The sequence below is a fragment of the Delphinapterus leucas genome, chromosome 8 (genome assembly GCF_059928025.1).
Source record: "Delphinapterus leucas isolate spDelLeu-1000000601 "Yukka" chromosome 8, BTC_Dleu_Yukka2, whole genome shotgun sequence".
Classification (NCBI taxonomy): Eukaryota; Metazoa; Chordata; class Mammalia; order Artiodactyla; family Monodontidae; genus Delphinapterus; species Delphinapterus leucas.
In genome coordinates, this window is record NC_143136.1 from 22481215 (window position 1) to 22505397 (window position 24183).

Consider the following 24183-nt stretch of genomic DNA (forward strand, 5'->3'; position numbering starts at 1 on the left):
TTGTGCTAATGGAAATGTGTACAAATAAAAACAAATAATAGGACTTACTTCTAACCGTTCATTTCTTTTTCTAAAATAAAATCTATGCAATTGTTTATAAACTTTCTATTATTCAATGAGAAGTTCCCCAACTCTGGGTAATTCTAGGCAAAATCCTTCCATCAATAGCCACCTCCTCTTTCTGCTCCCACATCTCTCCTCCTCTAAGGTGGCTGAACCAGATGCTTCTCCCAAGAGCAATCTCACAGCTCTGGGCAATTTTACCCCAGACAGGATTCCATGTCCCAAATAATCAAGTCTTTTAAACACATTCTCTGTATAGCCAGAAAAATAATTTTTTTAAAAAACCTCTGAATTGAATGAAGTAAGTCAGAAAGAGAAAAACAAATACCGTATGCTAATGCACATGTATGGAATCTAAGAAAACAGTACTGATGAACCTAGTGAAAGGGCAGGAATAAAGACGCAGATTGAGAGAACGGACTTGAGGACACGGTGGGGAAGGGGAAGCTGAGACAAAGTGAGAGAGTAGCACTGACATATATACACTACCAAACGTAAAATAGATAGCTAGTGGGAAGCTTCTCCGTAGCACAGGGAGATCAGCTCGATGCTTTGTGACGACCTAGAGGGATGGGATAGGGAGGGTGGGAGGGAGGCTCAAGAGAGAGGGGATATGTATACTTATAGCTGATTCACTTTGTTGTACAACAGAAACTAACACAACATTGTAAAGCAATTATACTCCAATAAAGATATATATATATATATATATATATATATATATATATATATATATACCTCTGAATTGAGACAACTGGATGCTTATTGCTGAAGCCAGGTATCTTTATCAGAGCCTTGGGGCATCCGTAGCATTGATAATGTTAGCCCTTCAGACCTGAAAATTCCACAGCAAATGTAATTGGTTACTGACAGCTAGCTGACAGTTTATTAGAAAGAATTCAATACTTTTAAGATGGCTCTTGTTGAGAGTGATGCAATTAAGGGATTTCTTATCTTTGGACTTCCTTTCCCTCCACACTTTAAAATAATCATAGAGCGGCAGTACTTGGCATGAGATAAAAATGTTTATGATCCAGAATTTTCTAAAGAAAGCTGCTCAAAAAATTTTTTTTTCCTCAAAGCTCTTCTCCCTCATTATTTTTGCACTAAAGTTAATTATTTTTTATTGTGTTGTGTGTGTGTGTGTGCATGCACACACATGCATGCATACATCCATAAGCTCATCTTTAGTTGTAACCATTCTTAAGAAGTAGGTGAGATTTTTATATAAAGAATACATAAATTAAATCGTTTAAAGGAATACTTGGATGTTTATGCTGAAACAGTGGCACATATGTATCTTAATTTTTGGTGTATCTTAAATCTAATCTCAAAAATCTTGGCAATCAGATGTTCTTTATGGAACTAAGATAATGCTTAGATGATATTTCAAGGTCACTTTTAGCCCAACATTCTTCTTTTTAAAGCTTGAAAATTCACCATTCACTATTCTTGTGCCATTTCATCTGGAAAGGTAGACCAGTATTTTGCTCCCAAGCACAGCACCAGAATGGAAATGGCTCAATGCTATCATGATTAAGACAAAGAGGAAGACAAACACAAAAGAAAGAGAGATAATACTGAGAGGAGAGTCTCTGGTCAAGGAAATGCCTAAACAAAAGCAAGAAGCCTCAGGAATGGGTGCAATTCTTTTAAACATGGAGGCTGTGGATTGTATTTAAATGAGAGTCGGCCATCTGACCAATTAACTGTGCTCTGACTGCCAAGTTAGGGACTTTTCTTGCCATAGATTATTTTTCTTGTTAAACTTCCTCAAATATCTAGTGTCATTAACCCACATGTAAACACCCTGAGACTTCTTTAGTGTTAATGCAAACATTGTCCTACATGTTTACTAGCTATGCCAGGATAAGTCTCTTCCATTAGTATTTGACTTAAATCTAAATTAAATATCCAATAGAACTAGTTAATTTGTGTGTTGTGCAGTTTGATTCAAAATAGATGGTTCCCAAATAAACCATTGATACTTGTTCTATCTCTGCTGTACATAACATTCAATAGTAGACACTAAGGGAAGAAATTACAAAACGAGTAGAGATGCAGCCTCACAGTTGAAGTGGCAGGGCATGCGTAACATACACATGTTTACTCACTCACATATGTATGCCTCAAAAATCTTAGACTATGTCCTCACATGCCAGTCAATTTGAAAGGAAAACAGAAAGTGGATAATTTGGGAACTCTGAATTGGTTGTTTAAAGAAAAGAAAAGGAACTTATATTGTTCATTTGGATTCCACCATTTCTTTTTAATCACAGTTAAATGAATTTAAATTATTTAGAGAATATTATAGGTGGAAGGGATCTAGCAGATCATTTGACAAGAGAGGAGACTGAAGCCCAGAGAGAGGGTTGCCAGATTTAGAGGAAAGAGAAAAGAAAAAAGAGAAGAGAAGAGAAGGGAAGGGAAGGGAAGGAGAAGAGGGGAGGGGAGGGGAGGGGAGGGGAGGGGAGGGGAGGGGAAGGAGACATACAAGACTCATGGGACATACTAATACTGAAAAATTGTTCATTATTTACCTGAAATTCAAATTTAACTGGGACTCCTGTATTTTATCTGGCAACCCTAGCCCAGTGATTTTTCTTTCATGTAAATGTGCCTAGAAATGATCTTAAGATCACTTATGATTGGATATTAAAATAATTAAATATAGAGATAACGCCCATGGAAAAGGTAAATACTTAGAGAATCCAGAGTAGTGCTGTCATTGTACAGCTGGGCTGGATGGGGGAAGATGTCCTACTTCACAGTGCTTCAATGCTCAAATCAACCAATGCCAAACAACTAGGGACTCACATGATCTCAACAAAATGGCTTTGCTTTATTTTTATATGACTTAATTTATATATTCTTTTCTAATTCTATAGGCTCCTAATACTGGAAAACTTTGAAGATGCCCTCTTAAATATATCAGTAGATAGTCCTTATATTCCGTACTTGGCATGTGTGAGAAATGTCACTGACAATTTGGCCAGGGGATCAAAAGGTAATACTCTTCTTAAGAGTCAAAATGCTACTCATGGTTTGTAATTTTGTTCTAAAATAGTAAATCTTATAAGATGTTGGCTTAAAAAAGAAAGAAAATTTTAAAATCTTAGTTTCCATATGCATCTGTTTCAGTGGTTTGATATATAAAGGGACTGTCTAATCATATTATTATGTTATTACTCCTGTCCCTGCTGCTAGTACCACCTGGCCACCTGGACAAACTTTAATGTATAATGGCCGGATAACAGATGTGTTAATGGCCACCTGGATAAACTTTCCAAGTCTCCAGAATTAGGAGTTCACATAACCCTCCGTGACATTTTCTATGCCCTCAATAATCTTAGTTGTCAAAAAATAATGAAGAAGGATAATGTAGACTTCCAAAAGCAGATGTAAATTACATAAAGAAAGGCATTTTTGTAGCAGACTATTTTTACTTCTGATCCTTACATACTTTAACCATGAAGATTGCATTTAATCAAATATTTCTTTTTCCTTTTTTTAAAGATAAAACATCTATTTTCTTACACTTTGTAGGAGATATACATTCACTGTTCCTACACCAAAATAGCTTTTTGAGACTTAATAGCAAGCAAATAGCACAACAGGTATTTAAGTGTGGTCTCTCTTTACCGAACATGAATTAATCAAGGTTGGAAGGGCATATTTGTGTCACAGTGTTATACAACCTATTCTCTCTCAAACACTTCAAGTTAATAGTACATCCAAAATAAAAGCATGTTCAGTTCACCAAGGACCAAAACTGTATAGCACCTTTGCTGGAAATATTTTTATCTCTAAGCAGAATATCTATGAATATTTTAAAAATAATGAACTCTGTAGTCTCCATGGTTCAAGGAAAGATTAAATTTTCACTCATTTTATATTTAGATTGAAATAGGCTATTATCTTAGAAAAAACTTAGTAGTAAACTAGGATAAAGTTGTCTTTCAAATAGGTTTCCTAGATGACCTTGCAGTTCACATAAGGTAATTCTTTTCTCCTCCTTTACAGAAAATTTAAGACTGCTGCACTCTACAATTCGATTTAAAAAATCTTTTCTTCAAAATGGTTCCTATGAAGTTTACTTCCCTCCAGTTCCTGAAGTCTTGAAATCAAAAGTAAGCCATGAAAGAAAAAAAAAAAAACTTCTTGTAATTCTCTGGCAAGATATATTTGTAATTTAAGTTTTAAGTCTGTATTTTTTAACATACTGGTTCTATTTTGAGTCTAGATTAATGCTAGAAAAAGGGTGACAAGAGTTCTGGTGTTACATAATTGCATTTTGTTTTTAATCAGTGGATATCTCTGTCTGAAATGACCCATAAGAGACTAATTACAGAATGCAATACGTAAAGGAACAGCTCCTGATGTAGTTGTCTCATTAAGCTACACGATTTGAAAAAGCACTAAAAATTTGATTCCTAATTTGAAATGTCCCTAGTTTTGGGTTTTTTTAAAAATTTATTTATTTATTTTTGGCTGCGTTTTGTCTTCGTTGCTGCACGCGGTCTCTCTCTAGTTGCGGCGAGCGGGGGCTACTCTTCGTTGTGGTGCGTGGGCTTCTCATTGCGGTGGCTTCTCTTGTGGCGGAGCATGGGCTGTAGGTGTGTGGGCTTCAGTAGTTGTGGCACGTGGGCTTAGTAGTTGTGGCTCGTGGGCTCTAGAGCGCAGGCTCAGTGGTTGTGGTGCACGTACTTAGTTGCTCCGCGGCATGTAGGATCTTCCCGGACCAGGGCTCGAACCCATGTCCCCTGCCTTGGCAGGTGGATTCTTAACCACTGCGCCAGCAGGGAAGCCCCCTAGTTTTTAAAACTATAAAAGTTGATTTCAAAAGCTGATGTTTTAGACTTCACAGTGTACAAAAATCTCAGAAGTTGACTCACCTTATTTGTATTTGTATCATCAGAAGCAGAAACTAGTACTGTAAATCATATTAAAATGTATGATATTGAAGAAAGGGAGGGAACGCAGTGGGAAAAATGTTAACTCTGAAGTTTGAATTGGTTGGTGTTTGTCTCTTATTCTTTGTTTAGCTCATACATACAGTACGCAGGTTATCATGAAATTCACTCTCTTTCTTAAATAACCCTTTAAATTTTGAAAGCAGCTCTCCTAGTAAGAACAGCAGTTTAATTGGATTCATGTAGCCAGGGATAAAGTAAAATTAGAACTGGTTTATGCAGAGCAAGCAGGATGACTTGCTGTATAGTCAACCTGGTCTAACTAAGCAGGCGTACAAAGCATGTGTCCATGTATATTACAAATAAATATGCTAGCTAGACTACCTGCATTGTAGTCTTAGTCTTCTACATGGATCAAAATTTCTAGTGTACTTAATTTAGCACTATCTTAGTTTGTGCAAATGAGAAGGAAGTTATGCATTCATCTGGAAAAGCCCTACTCATCCTTCAAGGATAAGTTTAAATGTCACTCTTAGAGTATCTCCTTTCTCACTGTTTCCAAGTCAGGATAATGACTTTGTATGCATGTAATATTTACCCATTCATTCATTCCATCCATCATCTGTGCTCTCGTAATGCTAATCTGTTTATTTAAAAGATATAATCTCTAACCCCAAAATCTTTAATAATCAATCCAGTGGAGGAGATGGAAAAGCAGACCAATGATTATAACACAGTGAGATAAGTGTTGTGGTATGTGGATGGACAGGATTCTGTGTATGGAGGTGGCATATCTGACTCAGATTGCAGAGCATGAAGGCGGAGAGAAGAAATTTCATGGAGGAGATACTCCTTACTCTGAGTCCTTGCAGGCTGTGTAGGATTAGGTTATAGTCCTACATTCCAGACATAGAGACATGCGTTGGTAAGAAGGCAGAGGCGTGAACCTGAAGGACAGATATAGGTTACCTGGAGTTATGTGTCCAGCTGGAGCACAAGATGCCTATGAGAGAGGCAGGAAAGGGGACCCAGATCCCCAAGGCCTCTTTATATTTAGTCAAGGAGTTTGAATCTGATCCTGAAAATTGTGAATTTGAAGAAGGTGAATTCTGCATTTTAGGAAAAGATCTCTCTAGGAGAATTATGGAGGACAGATTGGAAGAAAGCCAAGTAGGTGATTTTTTTGTAGTAACCTAAGCAAAAAGTGAGGCCCTGCACTATGTCGGTGGCAGAGAATAGAAGGAAAAGAATTTCAAGAGCATTGTAGGAGGTGAGTTGACACAACTTGGCAGCCAGTGAGGTGTGAGGCATAGGGAAGAGGAATCTCCGATTACAGTGTGGTTTCTGGCTTTCGGAATTTACTACTTAGCATTATAGCTCATGGTACATGTAGGGTCTATTTCCCTCACTAGAGTGTAAAATCTGATGAAATTATGCCTTCTGCATCTCTAAAGTCTCACATCTAGCACATAGTAGTATCTTAAGACTTGACTTATGAATTTGTGAACAAATGATGGTGTTTAAGTAGAGCCCTGGTGATGTAATCATATTACCTGGGCAATTACTCACTGTAGTTCTCAACTTGCAAAGTAACTGAGCAGCACACAATATACATTGGGAAATGGAACCAATGCACTCTCAGTCATTTACAGTAATGGTGTGGGAATGGAGCTAAGGATAACTTAAAACAGCATCCACATTTTGAGTATACTGCTGCCCTTGTGGGTTACATTATGAAAAAGGTTCAAGAAGCCACAGAAGCGGAAATAAACTACAGTCCCGTCCCTTAGGTGGGAAATCTATTGTCATTTATAACAAGCATGGCTGCTATTTGCAATTGACAGAACCCGTTCATTCCAGGACTATAGGCTCCATAGGAACATGGTTAAGTCTGTCACTTTACTCTGTACTCTCAGCACCTGGCACAGTCTGACACATGGAAAATATTCAGCACATATCATTGAAAGAATGAAGACAGACTCCTAGAGTTTTGTAAGAAGAGATGCTTTTACTTCCCTGCTTCGTCCTCCTTGGTAATTGGTATCTTGATTGTGACAGTGAGTTAGGGCCCACCCTAACATTTTTATTCATGATATTTCTAAGAAGGTTTAGACCCTCCAAAATGCCAAATGCCTGTCATTCATTGGTGACTTTTTTTCTTTTCTAGCCCCGAACATTCTACTCTTCCTGAACTTTAGTTTTCTCCTCTCTTCACCGTCTCTTTTCTCCTCTTTTATTTCCAGTCTCTCTGGTGGGAAGGATAACTTCCTGATTGGGGAAATACTCATAAAATGGATATTCTCTATATTAAGAAGAAATACAGATAGGACACTATTTATATTGTAATACCTTTACATTTTTAAATAGGTCTCGTTTCCTTTCAGTTACCTGCTAAGAGCCCAGGAGTGTTGCAGTTTCAGTATTTTTACACATACAGTATTTTGAAGTTTACACCATCATGTTACCTACAATTCTGATTCAGATGCATTAGGAACTGTAGGCACTAGGGAATTCAGTCACAGCTGGACGTGGAGTTAGTTATGGGTCATTGTTCAAGTTTAGGCCTGAGCCCTTACTATGTAGACCAGTGTCGTGATACATGAGACTGTGACAAACCTGTAATCTGGGCTTGACACATACTTTTGAAGAGATAATTATAATTCTCTGAATGTATGTTGATTACTAGTGATCTATGAGGTTTCTAAAAGTTTAATGCATGTATTGCTTTTAGAAGAAAGTAGTAAATAATGACAAATCGTAAATGACCATGACGTTGCTCCTTGGCGGATGTGCCTCACAGTGCAGGCCACATTATTAACCCTGAACTAAACTCTTATTTCAGAGGACCAGTTCTACTTCAGTAACATGGCTAGATTTCCAATTTCTCCTTCTATATCTTTTATCAAGCCAAGATTATACTCTATGGACTTTTATTGGTTTCTTGTTACATGTATGTCAAACTTGCAATTAAAAAATATATTTCAGTCTCTACTGAGTAAAGTCATTCAAATTTACTACACCCTTAAAAGCTCAATTAAAAAAATTAATTGGGCTCCCAGTATTTATCTTTTTATTTAAGAAATCACCAAAATAAAAGTCACTGGCAGAGAGGTTGGGCTCTATTCATTAGAAGTTTAATCATATCTAGTGTTTGGAAAATCAAAGGAAGGAACAAGTGACAAACATACAGTTACATCTGGTAAAATGATTGAGTTTATTACAGAATGGAAAATTTCTCATAGTAATAAGACTAGTAAGTAGAATTTTAATACATATGAAACCATTTTAGATAGTTCAAAACCAGAAGTCAAATAGAATATTAAATACAGTGGAAAGCAGACCAATGATTTTTACTAAGATGATTGGTGTTTAATTGCTACTGCCTACGTGTAGTTACTATAAATCTCTCATCCAAGACACATCATTGTACCTTTCCCGTTTGACATAGGCAAAGAAATATTCCTAAACATTTTCCTGTATTATAATTCATTTCTGTCAAAATGCAACTTCTGATTAGAAACTCAGCTGCCATGAATGACACATATTTGCTTCTTTAGATGTTTCTCCAAATTATTTCACTTCTTAAAAAGAGTAGCTCTAGGGTTGCTTCCAAGCACAACAGAACTGACTTCCCCAGAGGCATAATTTTTTATCCCAGGAAGTATGCCTTGGGGATATATCCTCAGAACACACAGAGCATAGTGAGCCGCAAGGAGGAATATACTTGCGTAGGAAAGTAGTTGATTTTCATTTTTCTCCTTTTTCTCTAAGTATGGGATTTTAGGCCCTTTTAAGCACTCCATAGAACAAAAGTCTCCCTCAGTAAGTAAGAGGATAGAAGATAATGTCAATAACAGTACAGACACTTTTGGAAAACAAGATATATACCAATCCATATTTTTAAATATATGTGATTCTCATGCACAGTTTTAAAGTCTTTTTTTGGTTAATTAATTTTTTTAAACTTGTGATAAAATACACATAACATAAAATTTACCACCGTAGCTATTTTTAACTGTGCAGTTCAATTGTGTTAAATACACACAGATTGTAGAACTCTTAATCTTGCAAAACTAAAATCCTCTACCCGTGAAACGCCTATTTCTCATTGCCCTCTCCCCCTAGCCCCTGGCACCTGCATTTCTACTTTCTGTTGCTCTTAATTTGACTATGCTTGGTACTTCATATAAGTGGAATCATACAGTATTTGTCTTTTTATGACTGGCTTATATCACTTAGCATAATGCCCTCTAGGCTCATCCGCCTCATAATATGTGAGAGAATCTCCTTACTTTCTAAGGCTAAATAATATTCCATTTTATGTGTTTACCACATTGTGTTTATCCATTCATCTGTCAATGGACATGGGGTGCTTCTACCTCTTGGCTATCGTGAATAATGCTGCTGTGAACATGGGTCTACAAATATCTGTTCAAACCCCAGCTTTCAATAAATACTTTTGAGTATCTACCTAGAAGTGGAATTGCTGAGTCCTATGTTAATTCTATTTCAAATTTTCTTGAAGACTCACCGTACTATTTTTTACAGTAGCTACATCATTTTATATTCCCACCAACAGTGCACAAGGATTCTAATTTCTCCATATCCTTGCCAACACTTGTTATTTTCAGGTTTTATTTATTTATTTGTTCATTTGTTTGTATGTTTGTTTGTTTTGATAGTAGGCATCCTGGTGGGTGTGAAGAAAACATTTTTTGAAGTTTCAAACCAAATCTGCTTTGCTATCTGCCCTTACACATGATTTAAAAAATAAACTAAAATATAAAATTAGTTTAAGTATTTGTGATTTAAATGAGATAAAACTAAACTACATCTTTTCAACCTGTGAATCTACAAGATATGACTACATTTGAGAAAGAGGTCTAACAGGTCCAAAAGTTTTATAAAATTCTTAAGAGAACAGTAAACTCAAATGATAGAAAATAGTGCTTTGTGGTAAAACTGTTGCCAAATGCCAACTCACTAAACACATAAGCAAAATGTTTTTAGGAAGTAAATCAATTTTGGTTGCTTATTATCAACTAATAAATATTTAGAATAACATAACTAATGTTTCCCATCTCTCCCCCTCTCGAAAGCTGTCTCAGCTTGGAAACTTGACCAAACTTCTTTGTGAACCTGAAACTTTCAGTTCACTAGAGAAAATGTGCCAGCTGTCTAGTATGGACTTTGGGAACCTGTGTGAAGAGAGTGCGTTTCATGTGCAACTCCTCAAAGCAGCAGAATTCAGCACCAAAATAGCCACCAGCTTACTGTATCATGACAATATTCTATCTGAAAAACTGAGGGATTTGCTTTCTAGGGATCCAAGCAAAATTAATTTAGATATGGATCGGTAAGTTTTTCCATTGTCTTCTTCCTTGGTGAAATCCCTTCTCAAATAATTATTGATATGCCTAGTTCAATTTCTTCTCCTCTTCTGCTTTGTTCCAGGTTTCTAGAACAGGCATTGCAAATGAAATACTTGGAAAATATCACACGGTTAATGCCGACGATAGAAGCCTTGCTGCATGTCAATAACAGTGCAGACACCTTGGAAAAACCAGGTGTTTCCCCATCCATATTTTAAATGCTGTCTTATTAAAAATGCATGTGATTCTCATGCTGCAGTTTAGAAAAGGCTTTTTTGAAGTTCCTAACCAAACCTACTTTGTATCTGCCCTTATACATGAGACATCTGAAGCTTTCAAATATGGTTACTTGTCTAAAATAAACAACACAGCAAGCCAGCAGAGAATGAAACAGCGAAATCTGGTTTCACAGAAAAATGTCTTCAAAAATTTAACTAGTTAGACTATTCACCTTTTATTTCTCTGATATGTTAAAGTGCATTAGATAGTCTTTTGCAAGAGCAAGGATGAAATTTATTTACTTCTGAGAGAATAATCTGATTTTAAAAATAAAGATGCACTGCTGTCTACAGAAATATCGATTCAGAACCTCATATTAGTACTCTGAGCATGATGCATCATGCAATACATTTATTCTTTGCGTAATACCTCAATACTGAAAAGAAAGACATTCAGAATTTTGGACAACAGGCAGCCACAAAATTGGAAGGGCACTAAGTCCAAAAATAAAGAAGGTATATTTGCATGAGAGATACTTCATAAAGAAACTGAAAGGCATTTGCAAAATAGAGATCACAATCTGCTAAAATAAGGTCAAAATATTTTTTGCTATTCATTGACTGACCCAGATATGAAATAATGGTAGTAACTGTCCTAAAAGAGTTTGGAATTAAACACATTCTATTTAAAAATTGAAGTAATGATTGTGAAAACCCTTTAGAAGCTGTAAGGTGCTGGGCAAAGTTAAGGAAAAAGTGCTCTGTGGCATTACGTTTCAGATTTAGCAAACCTTGTCCTAAGCTGACGGTATTATATGATCCAAGGTTAAAAAGCATTTTGAATTTGTGTGATGTTTTAAATCAAATGTAGAAATGTATATTTAGCACATTGTGTGATCAAAGTCTGCGAGGAAACCGTATTTTCTTTGAATCAACCTTTCGTTGTAGACATTTAAGGAAAATTTATAATCCAGAGCAATCTGTTACCTTAGGTTAATAACATCATAATAGGAATAAGTCTAAACCAGATAGAAATAGAACCTAAAGATGCAAAGTTTGCCAAAACTGAGAGACATCTGTTCCTGACACAAGGCATATATGTTGACTATATGTTTTATCTAGAAGGTTTCTCTATGTTAGAACGAACGACTAGAAAGAATTACATTGCAACCCGCATGTGAGTTTTGTTTTGTTTTGTTTTGTTTCAGGTCAGTTAATAGAAATGTTTAAAAATGTTGAAGAGCTGAAAGAAGAACTGAGGAGAACAACAGGAATGTCCAATAGGAGTATCGACAATTTGCTGGCCATTCCCACCCCTGACAACAGAGCTGAGGTGGGGTGGAACGTATTTGTATTTACATCCAGTTTTTTAAAAGTTTAAATAGCATTTAGTATTTGTTGAGCACTTACCAGTAAAACACTGAGAGGCTGCATGCAAATATGGTGAATTTTCCATGCAAATGATAAAATTAGAGGCCTAATTCTTAAGTGAAAATAGAAGAAAAATCCTGAAGCGAGAACATCATCATTGTCTGTTCCTTTCCTTCTACTTTTCCTATCCCTTCCTTTGCCTCCTTTGTCCTCTCCTTTTCTTTACCCCAGATGCTTTTCTTAAATAAGGGATGCCATCAGTAATTCTTTATATTCATTATCACATTCACATTATCTGAGGTAAATTTTCACATTCTATTATGATGATATCAAAGTCGAGTTTCAGTAATCTAATTGGGGGAAAAAAAGACCATTTACAATTTGTTGAAACTAAAATTAAAAGGAATACTTCTTTTTATTTTTTAAAAGCCCCAAGACAAGACAGACTATATAAAATAGATATGGTCAAGGGAACTCTGGGTAAGTTTGGAGGTATAGTAAACACATTTTTTTGCTGTGAAAATGAGTAACGTTATTTCCTCATAGGCTGATAATAGGGTTTTCCACTTGAAATGTTTTATCTTTTACCCCTTTTCCAAGTTCATTGTCTGGAAGTGTCATAGAAATTTTCTAAAAGGATTTCAGCGCTTAAGAGCTCATCCATTCAAAACTTACGTGTGACAGAGTGTGTCATTTCTAAACACAACCCAGTTATTCTCCAATATGGGATAAAGTTTTTTAAAAGCCCTTAAGGCTGACTTTGGAATATTTATGTTTGTGTCATTTTAATTGGTTCTCCCAAACAAAAATTAAAACTGCTTTACCTTCACGTTTCTTCCTCTTGTTACAGCAATTAATATTTCTTTCTTTTTCTTCTTTTTTTTTTAAATTTATTTTTGGCTGCGTTGGGTCTTCGTTGCTGCTCACGGGCTTTCTGTAGTTGTGGAGAGCGGGGGCTACTCTTCGTTGCCTGGTGCACGGGCTTCTCTTTGCAGTGGCTTCTCTTGTTGTGGAGCACGGGCTCTAGGTGTGCGGGCTTCAGTAGTTGTAGCACGTGGGCTCAGTAGTTGTGGCACACGGGCTTAGTTGCTCCATGGCATGTGGGATCTTCCCAGACCAGGGCTCAAACCCTTGTCCCCTGCATTGGCAGGCGCAGTTCTTAACTGTGCCACAAGAGAAGCCCAGCAATTAATATTTCTTTATTAATTCTTTCCCCTTTGGTTTCACCTTTCACTTATATGATCCTAGGATCAGCTATCACATTTTTGGCCTCTGAAGAGCAGGTTCATTTTAGTAAGTAAAAGCAGGTAAATAGAGAGCATACATTCTTATTACTTTAAAAAGAAAAGAGAGAAAAGTTTCTATAATCTTGAATTTCATAAACTTTTTCTTTATTTCAACTCAGTGGCAATAGAGTTGCCATCTTACTTCCCATAGTCACACATCACTTTTCACACAAGCATTACTCTCCAGGATGGTTGATTCATATTATTGTGTGATTCTGGGCTTTTTGTCTTCACCTTTCATCTCTGGACCCCAGAGTTTATTGTACAAGATTATAACTTCAAATGATTATATAAATGAAATGCAATTTAAATAAAGTAAGAGTAAAATTTTAAAGAGAGCAAAAGTCTTTTCTTTTAAAGTTTATCAATTTTTTTAAAAAATTATTTATTTTATTTATTTATTTTTGGCCGTGTTGGGTCTTTGTTGCTGCACACGGGCTTTCTCTCACTGTGGTGAGCGTGGGCTACTCTTCGTTGCAGTGCGTGGGCTTCTCATTGTGGTGGCTTCTCTTGTTGCAAAGCACGGGCTCTAGGCGCGTGGGCTTCAGTAGTTGTGGCTCACAGGCTCTAGACCACAGGCTCAGTAGTTGTGGCACATGGGTTTCATTGTTCCATGGCATGTGGGATCTTTCCCAGACCAGGGCTCAAACCTGTGTCCCCTGCATTGACAGGCGGATTCTTAACCACTGCGCCACCAGGGAATTCCCGAGAGAGCAAAAGTCTTAAACTAGTAATTTTCCTAAACAATCCAAACCAATTTTCTTTCTTGGTGGCATCATTCACCCAGTCGTTCAAGCAAGAAATATGGGAATCATTATGGATTTTTTTCTGTCTCTTTTCCCATCTTACTTCTTAAGCTTTCCAGTGAACTATGGACTTTTTCTAGGTTTATTGATAGTAATTAGTGCTTTAAACAAAATAATTATATGATTTTGAGTATAATTTGTCTTATTTTTAAATGAAGTCTAAAAGTATAAGAAAACCTCTCAAAATGGACAGGTGGATTCAGAGGATTCACAGCTAAAATATGTTTTCTTCCTCCAACTTGTAGATTATTTCTAGTGTGTTCTGGTGGCATTCCTGTGACGCTAATGTGACCAGTCCCAAATTGGAAGATGCAATGAAGGAATTCTGCAGCATACCTCTTCCAGAGAGATCCCATCTGTCTTACCTCATTGGACTCACTCTTCTGCACTACTTAGACATTTACAACTTCACATACAAGGCAAGTTGCTATTGATGAAATATTTTAATATTTATAGTATAATATAAAAAATTGATTATACCTGTATGCTCCCTGATACTATAAGGAATGTGATCCATTCATAGAGCTTTTGGAATTATAGCTTTATTTTAGAGCTAAGTGGGACCTTAGCGATCATATATTGTAAATTTGCATATTTAATAGATGAGGAAATTAATATTATGGCCTTATTAACTCTCAATTTGTATATCCAAGACCAGGAATTAAATTTAATATACACTATACTAGAGTATGAAATACAAATGTTATAATAACTTTTTAAAAAAGTGAATGCACATTAATTTTGTGGGATAAAAATAAAGATTAGAACAAAGTTTTTCATTTTCAAGTAAAAGAATCAAGGTTTTTTTGGGTATTTAAAAAAGTACTTTTTGTGTTTCCTTCATCAAGTTTTGATAGAGGCTACCATTATTTATCCAGTACAACAAAACAGCGGTCAGTATTAGAGCTGTAAAGTCAGCAGTAACTCCATCTTTCAATAACTAGATGCTTTATAAGTACTTGGTGAGTAAAAAACTGAAACGAAAATATAAACATAGGAAAATTAAACACCTATATCCACCCAGATCTCTACTAGGTCAAAATTATTTACATGTTATTGAAAACACTGAAAAAAAAGTGTTTTTCTCTTTAAAGTAAGAAAAACCAGAAGCAACACGGCTGACTTATGTTGTTGATGCATTTCAGCAAAGGGGATGAAGGCATTTTAGGACTAGTTACAAATAATCCTGTTCAAAGTCATCATTATCTGACCCTTATATTCTGCCCCCTAACTGGCCTCCCTTGCCTCCACACTTGTCCCCACCACTCCCTAAGCAGCAAGAGTGATCCCTTTAAAACTTAAATTGTATTATGTCATTCCTCTGCTCAACACCTTCCCCAGTGGCTCCTCATTTTATGCCAGCAAACCCTCAAATCCTGCCGGGGCCCCAGGGCCTGCACAACCTCTCCTTATTTCTAAAATCCCATTTCCTATGTGGCTACTCCTTGGGCCCAGGGCTGCTGCATGGGACCACTCCAGGCCATGCCCTTCATCTAATTTGCTGCACTATGTGTCTTTACTCAATATTGACCTTCTTAATAAGATACCCTGACAATCCTATTTAAAATACAACCAACTTTCATCTGTAGCCCTCTCAAACCTCCTTTCGATGCTCTGTTTGTTTTCTGTTACACTTCCAGCATACTATGTATTTTATTTAGTATTCACTTTTGTTGTTTATTTTCTGCCTACCTCTATTTGGTGTAAGCTCCACAAGGGCCTTTTTGTTCACTGAAACATTTCAAATGCCAAGAACAGTGCCTGGCCCATAGAAGAACTTAGCAAATAACCATTAACTAAATGAATATTTATTTTACATAACTTAAAATGCATATAAATTGATATTATTAATTTTTTTATCTAAAATTTTAATCCTTATCTTACAATGTCTCTGCAGAGCATATATCAAACCAACTATTTCTTGTTGAGTATAGTAAATAAATATGTGCATTTTACAAGCAGAAGACCATTCCTAATTCTTTCAGGTATTGCAAGTAAAATAATAAAAATTTCTCATCATTAGTCAGTTTATTTCAAATCAGTGTCGGAATTCCTAGAATTTTGGCAGAACTGGAAGAAAAATTAAAATGTTGAATCTGATTTAGAAAAATCTGATTGCAATTAATAGCTGTGTTATGGAGACAGCTCTGTCTTTGTGATATTTCTCCAAATGAATCTTGTCCTCATATAGTGGTCTTTGACCCCCTTGCACACACCAAGAGCTTTCCCTCTTCATGAACCTCACAAATCTTTCCCCCTCTGTCTATTACCTTCCTCTCCCTATTCCTCCTATGGTTTGTTCTTTCTCCCCTTTGGGGTGTCATCTTGGAAAGACTTCTTTTGATTTCTTAGCTAAACTCCCTACCTCCTCATATTCCCCAGCTTTTTGTTCATTGATTTGTTTCATATCTGTTTCTCCTATTATTACAAAACTCCCTGAGTGGAAGGATGATGCCAGTTTGTGTACCACTGTACCCATCACCTCGTACCCATCACCTCACCCAGTGCTGGGAACATAACAGGCACTCAGTTAACGTCTGTTGAATAATTGAGTGAATGAGAGAATAAAATTAAAATTTTAATTTAAAAAATATTTTCAGTGTTTCTTCCTGCAACAGAAATACGTTAGGGGATTATGATTAAACCTGATAGACCACATGAGCTTTTTGACAGAGCTTTTCTGATTTTAAGGAGCACATTATATGATTTTTGAATAATGGCGTACATGAAGAATTATGTAATTGACATTTGCCTTTCTGACTTTTAAAATCATTTATTTTTGGCAAAGTTATTGAGGTATTATTTTTATGTTATAAAATTCACTCATTTTAAGTGTACAATTTAATGGGTTTTTTAGTAAGTTATAGAACTGTGCAACCGTTACCACAATCTGATTTTGTAACATTTCTGTCAACCCAAAAATAAACCTTGTGTCCATTTACAGTCAATTCTCATTCTGACCTCTAGCACAGGCACCCTCTAATCTATTTTCTGTCTCTATGGATTTGCCTTTTTAGACATTTTATTTAAATTGAATCGTACAATATGTGGTCTTCGTGTGTAGCTTTTTTCACTTAGTATAATGTTTTGAGTTTCATACATGTTGTAATGTGTCAGTAAGTAATTTCTTTCTTTTACCAAATAGTATTCCAGTTTAAGGATATAAATTTTTTTTATCCATTCATTTGGATTGTTTCCACTTGTTGGCTATTGTGAGTAATGCTGCTATAGACGTTCCCATACAAATCTTTGTGTAGACTTGTTTTTTCATTTCTCTTGGGTAAATGCCTAGGAATCCAATTTCTGGTTGTATGGTAAATTTATGTTTAACTATTTAATAAACTTCCAAAATGTTTTCCAAAGTGACTGTACCTTTTAATATTTTCACCAACAGTGTGTGAGGGTTCCAGTTTCTCCACAAAAATAACTTCTTTTTTTGTTGTTGCTGTTCCTGTCAGGTGTTTTTCCCTAGGGAAAATCAAAAGCCAGTAGCAAAGATGATAGAACTCTTCATAAGGCTAAAGGAGATTCTCAATCAGATGGCTTCTGTCACACGACCGCTGCTAGACAAAATGAGGTCCCTGAAACAAATGCACCTGTCCAGAAGTTTTCCATTAACACAGGTAGAAAAGTCACCCAGTAATATTCTTGCTGGAAAATTCCTTTTGTCATCTTAACTTTTATTTGAGATTAGTTATAATACATTCAGCTACAAATATAGTACATTGACAAAAATCACTTACAGAAAAACTCTTCTGCTCTGGCAAAAGTTTTTGCCACTTAAATTGGAGAAGTTTAGCGTCGCACATTTACATTTGGGATACATGTTTTAAAGGAATTGTGGAATTATAAGGATCGTCTAAGCATTATCAGGTTTTCTTCTATATTGTTTTCAATAGCATTTATAGCTCATATAATGTTGATAAATCATGTATTTTTATCTCACAGGCAATGTACAGTAACAACCGGCTAAACACTCCACAAGGATCATTTAGTACCATTTCCCAAGCACTGTGCTCCCAAGGAATTACCACTGAATATTTAGTTGCCATGCTGCCCTCTTCTCAGAGGCAGAGAGGCAACCACACCAAGGATTTTTTGACTTATAAATTAAGTAAAGAGCAAATTGCTGAAAAATATGGAATTCCCTTACATGCCAGTGAGTATACTTCAAAATCAGTGTGGGAATGTCGCCTCCTAACAACATGGTCTGCTAAATCTTGGCCTTTTTTTTTTTTAATTGGCTGTATTCCCTGTATTGTACAATATATCCTTATAGCTTCTTTTATACATAATAGTTTGTGCCTCTTAGTCCCCTATCCCATCTTGCCCCTCCTCCCTCCTTCCCTTTCCCCACTGGTAACCACTAGTTTGTTCTGTGAGTCTGTTTCTTTTTTGTTATACTCCCTAGTTTGTTGTATTTTTTAGATTCCACATAAAAGTAATATACAGTATTTGTCTTTGTCTGACTTATTTCACTTAGCATCAGTGCCCTCCAAGTCCATCCACGTTGTTGCAAATGGCAAAATTTCATTCTTTTTTATGACTAATATTCCATTATATATATATATATATATATATATATGTGTATATATACACATCACATCTTATTTATCCATTCATCTGTTGATAGACACTTAGGCTGCTTCAGTATCTTGGCAAATGTAAATAATGCTGCTGCGAAGATTGAGGCGCATGAATCTTTTCTAGTTAGCATTTTGGGTTGGGGTATATACCCGAGTGGAAGTGCTGAGTCACATGGTGGTTTTATTTTTAGTTTTTTTGAGAACAACTCTGTACTGTTTTCCACAGTGGCTGCACCAATTTACATTCCCACCAACAGAGCGCGAGGGTTCCCTTTTCTCCACATCCTCACCGATATTTGTCCTTTTTGTTCTTTTTGATGATGGCCATTCTGACAGACGTGAGGTAATATCTCATTGGGGTTTGATTTGCATTTGCCTGATGATTAGCCATGTTGAGCATCTTTTCATGTGCCTGTTGGCCATCTGCATTTCCTCTTTGGAAAAATGACTATTCAGGTCTTCTCCCCATTTTTTAATCGGGTGTTTTTTTAATGCTGAGCTGTAATCTTAGCTTTTTGTAATAAATGAAGCATTAATTTTCCCCAAGAAAGCACTCATACAGCACTTAACCACACATCAAGCATGTTCTGCATATCAACTCATTCACTCTTCACTTACCTATGAGGTAGGTGCTACTATAGCTGCATCTTAGTAAGGGAAATGAGGCACAAAGCGCTCGAGTAACCTGGACACCATTGTCCAACATGAAAGTATCAAAGCTATGATTTGAACCCAGGCAGTCTGCTGCAAAGTCTCTTAACCACTACACCTTGCCAGTAAATGATAAAACGATGTGCCTTAAATCTGCTCCGGTCAATATTTTTTCTTAACTTTTTAGAATTAGAAATTTGTATCACACACAGAAGAGCTTCATGAATGTAGCAGAACTATAAACGTTCAATGGCACATCAAAGCTGTTTACTTTGAGATGTAAAATATGATTGGCTGAGCTTTACCAAACAATATAGGGTTGTTTAATATAGCAATTGGATTGATGCATTTATGCATCTTTTTATTCATTCAACAGACATTTATTGGACAGCTCTTATGTATCTAGTACAATAGCAAACTTTTGCATATTTTTAAAAATTAAGGGCTGGTGAGGAATATCTGTTGGAAGACATTCTGAAATGTGCTTTTCAACCTTTCTAACTCCTCTTGGCAAAATGCCATCACTTACTATGCACTTGCTTATTGGATTAAACTTTTACACCTAAAAAAGATTTGTTACTATGCTTTCTTACTTTGATACCAGATGCGTCACATTTGTTAATAACAAGGGAAGTATAAGGCATGTTTTTTGGGGTGCTATAACAATAATATTTGTCAGTTTACCATGAATAGATTTTAAATGCATGTATTAAATGGTTTTATTACACTTTTTCTTTCCAGCACCATTTTGCTTTTCTCTTTATAAAGACATCATTAATATGCCTGCCGGACCTGTGATTTGGGCTTTCTTGAAACCCATGTTGTTGGGAAGGATTTTGTACGCACCATATACCCCCATCACAAAGGCAATAATGGAAAAGGTTTGACCATTATCACTCGAAGTTTCTATCTTGAGTATTAAGATGATTTTTAAAGTAGTCAGCTTCTAGCTGACTCAGACTTCTTTATAGCCTACATACTATTACCTTTGGCTTTCTGAAACTCTTAACAATTCTCAACTTCTGCCCTGTATATGTTTAAACAATGTAGATTGGGTGGTAGCTCCTTGAAGAGAAATGAACCTTGTTAACACTTGAGAATGTGGTTAGTTGGAGCAAGACCTCAGATTTTTCAATTTATCTCCAAAAGCAGAAAATGTTTCTACAACTGGCATCTAAGTTTCAAAGTATGTAAAAATAATGGCACTAGAAAAAACAATATTGGGCATTATATAACTAGTTTGAACAAAAGCAATTGCTAAATTATAGATTATTGGCTTCATATTTGGTTGTACACTTAATATCTTATATAGAGGATAGGTGTTGAGAAAGACATTATTAATAGTAACTATACTTATCACCTACCTAATATAACCATAATAGCATTTCTCTCTCACTTTTAAAGTTGGCTTTAGTGATTTGAATTATAAACTTGATGCTTTTAAAATGATAGAGTGAAAGTAAAAAACAAACAAAACTCTTTTTTACCATTACTTGGTCATTAAACTATAGTTTATATAAATATAAATTAGTTTTAGGTATATATAAAAATAAACGTGAAGTCATCACTGATTTCTAGAATGATCTTTGTTTTCACTGTTTGTGTTTTAGTACCTTATTTGCTTTATTGACTACACACTTTTACATAATTTTGCATAAATGAAGTCATTAAATGCTTATTTTCTAAGTGCAGTCTTTTTTTTTTTTCTTTTCTTTTTGCTTGACTCTCACCTATTTTTCTCCCTGCTTGATCCTACTCTTCCTTTCATGTAAACTAATGAATGTTAGCATTCAAGGATGTGGCTTTCTATAATTTACGTGCATTCCTCTAATCCTTTGTATATTATTATACTGTCTGCACATTCATATGCAGAATGGTCATTGTTTGCATTATTAAAATGAGGTTTCATTATAACACTTTTCTGCGTATTACTTTAGTCACACAGCAATACCTTGTGGAAATTCTTCCTATTCAATAGATTTAGTTCATTCATTCTTTTTGAAGATTGTAAATTTTTTTATACTATGGAACTTACTCAGCCAATCCTCAATTGTTGGACATTCTTTTTGTTTCTAGTGTTTGCTTTTGTTTTTTTGCTCATGTAAGCAATGCGGCAACAACTACTTTTGTGCCTATGACTTTACACAGTGGTATTTTTATTTCACAGAGGCGAATGTTCAAGATTGAGGGATTGAAGGATATTATATTCTGTTTTAATGACTATTGTCAGATTGCTTTCCAAAAAAAACTATATACACCCACCAGCAATTCATGAAAGTATTCTTCTTCTTATATCCTTGAACTAGAATGTTTCTTTAGTAGTAAACTGTACCATTGGTAAAAATGGGTGACTTGTGAGAATTCCAGAAGACATGCTTTTTGGCTGTAAATTTTCTGTGGACATGAAGTAAACCCTAGATTTTCCAGAATTTTTATAAGTGATCTCGATCCTATAAAAGCTGCCACTTAAAAACTTTTGACCATATGGGAAATTTCTGACAATGTTCTACTAACTCTACTTTTTAGAACTGTTTCTTGAAATTATGTAGCAAAACAACCATAAGATACCTTTTTGAAATATAGGAAAAATACTAACGGACCAGATTTGTTTCTTTTTCTTCAAGTCTAATGTAACTCTGAGGCAGCTGGCAGAATTAAAAGAAAAATCTCAAGAGTGGGTGGATAAGTCACCATTTTTCATGAATTCCTTCCACCTGTTAAACCAGACGATTCCAATTCTCCAGGTAGGAGATGGTTCTGTTATTCACTTTTGTACGAAATGTAATTCTTTGAGATTTTAATCACCATCATTATGTGAATGGGCAGATAGTAACTTAGAATCCATATTCAACAGATTAAAATTGCCTCTGCTCCAGAGAGCAGATCTGAGACAGGATAACAGATCTGTCACTTACGTTTGTAACCATCCTCACCTCTTATACCACAGTTTCTCTGTATGTAATTCAGAAATAAATCATTTTACAAGTTGATCCTGAGGCATAACTAGTGATGTAAATCTATTTTCCAAAATTAAATGCAATAAAACTACTTAAAATATGCTCATTTTATTTCTCTAGGTTATGTTTTGCTATTTTAACTGAACCAAAATTCCTAAAATACTAATATTCTGAAGAAGAATGTTAAATCTAGGGAGTTCTTTGGTTGAAACATTTGACACTCTATTTTAGGTTAAAGATTTGACAGTGCAACTCAAATCCAATACACACTACTTGAAAAGTATAATCTTCAATTCCCATAAAAGATGCAGGGTTTTCTGAAAAGGATGCAAGTAGTGTGGGGAAATGTTCCAATCACAAAGAGAGCTATTGGCAGGTAAACATCAAGCAGCAGAGTTAGACCCATTATCAATAGGAGAAGAGAAAATTTTCAGGAATGGTACCAACTTAGGAACTTCAAGAGAGTATGGCTTGTGTATTCAAAGACTTGAGAGAGGCCCTTGGAAAATTGATGGAGCCCTAGAAGATTTTTGTAGCAACAAAAGTGTCCTTCTTTATAATCACGCTCAAAAAGTTAAACAGAACAAAGAATTTGTGTCGTACAACTTTGTTAGAAAAGCTATACACAAAAGATGCTTTACTCAGTCTTTGTTTTGACTATCAATTAGTGCATAGTTACAATTACAACCTGAATCTTGTTATAAATGATAAAATTAATTTCTAAATAGATATTTAACACAATTAATACAAAATAAGCTTTTCATCAAACATCTTCCCCACAATTTACTATTAAATTTAGTTCTAATATTAAGCATGTCCATTTATTTTAATATTCTACTCTTCTCTGATCTTGAGCACATTGCTATCTTGATTAAATCTCAGCCCCCCCGCCCCAGTTTTACTGAGAAATAATTAACATACATCACTGTATAAGTTTAAGGTATATAGCGTGATGGTTTGATATATACATATTATGAAATGATGACCATAGTAGGTTTAGTTAACATCCATCATCTCATATAGATAACAATTTAAAAAAAAAAAGGAAAAAAAATTTTCTCCTTGTGATGAAAACTCTCAGGCCGTACTCTCTTAAGAGCTTTCCTATATGTCATACAGCAGTGTTAACTATAGTTATCATGTTGTAGATTACATCCCTAGTACATATTTATCTTATAACTGGAAGTTTCTACCTTTTGACCACCTTTATCCAATTCCTCATCTCCCCACCCCCTACCTCTGGTAATCACAAATGGATATTTTAAGTGGCCTTTTTTTAGTGAATCTCAGATAACAAAGGCTACATGGACGGTACCTTTGACACATGTGTTTTCCTCAGTGGAAAATTGCTCTTTTCTCCTAAAACTTTTTTTTCTGTGAACAGATAAAAATCCTACACATATTATTGCATTAAGGAAAGTTTTGTTGGCTAAAGCAGTGAATTAAGAAAGGACATTATCTGTGCATAACAGTTCCAAAGTACAGTAATTTGCTAAGAAGAAATGCTATGACCATGTCCATAAAGGGATCATCATCTAATGGGAGTATCTTTATTTTGTTCTAGACCAAAATAAGTTCTTGTTCTCAATTATTGAGGAAAACTTATTTCTGAAAATGTGTACAGAATTTGAAACTTCAAGCTTTTAGCACATGACCTGGCTTTGCCATTGTGAACTCTTAGGCAAATGACTTAAAATACTTGCTACAGTTTATGAAACTCTAAAATGGGTCCATTGATAATCACTTCACAGACTTGTGAAGATCGTATTGTGGAAGCATTTGAAAATAATATTATATATTATAGGCAGGATTGATTGTAACAGGAGTGATAAGAGAATGGAAATAGAGTTAGATGGATCGTCTCTGAATTGCAACTAACACAGTGATTTCCTTATTAGTAACGTTCTGATTCAGATTTTCTCTAATGTGCAAATTAATTCCTGGTAAATAGTTAGATTTT

The 24183-nt window shown here is 35.4% G+C and overlaps 1 protein-coding gene across 10 annotated transcripts in view; it reads left to right on the forward strand.

Annotated features, from left to right (window-relative positions):
* ABCA12 (ATP binding cassette subfamily A member 12) overlaps positions 1–24183 on the forward strand; it is a 191455-nt gene that overhangs the window by 84285 nt on the left and 82987 nt on the right. For 9 of the 10 annotated variants that reach the window (XM_089916405.1, XM_089916401.1, XM_089916404.1 and 6 more), the window contains 10 exons: positions 2952–3070; positions 4087–4193; positions 10076–10332; positions 10431–10543; positions 11775–11899; positions 14275–14448; positions 17488–17652; positions 17978–18188; positions 20008–20147; positions 21891–22010. In XM_089916405.1, the coding sequence (XP_089772531.1) occupies positions 2952–3070; positions 4087–4193; positions 10076–10332; positions 10431–10543; positions 11775–11899; positions 14275–14448; positions 17488–17652; positions 17978–18188; positions 20008–20147; positions 21891–22010 (1531 nt within the window). The remainder of the gene's footprint in view (positions 1–2951; positions 3071–4086; positions 4194–10075; positions 10333–10430; positions 10544–11774; positions 11900–14274; positions 14449–17487; positions 17653–17977; positions 18189–20007; positions 20148–21890; positions 22011–24183) is intronic. The other variant, XM_089916407.1, reaches the window with a different exon arrangement.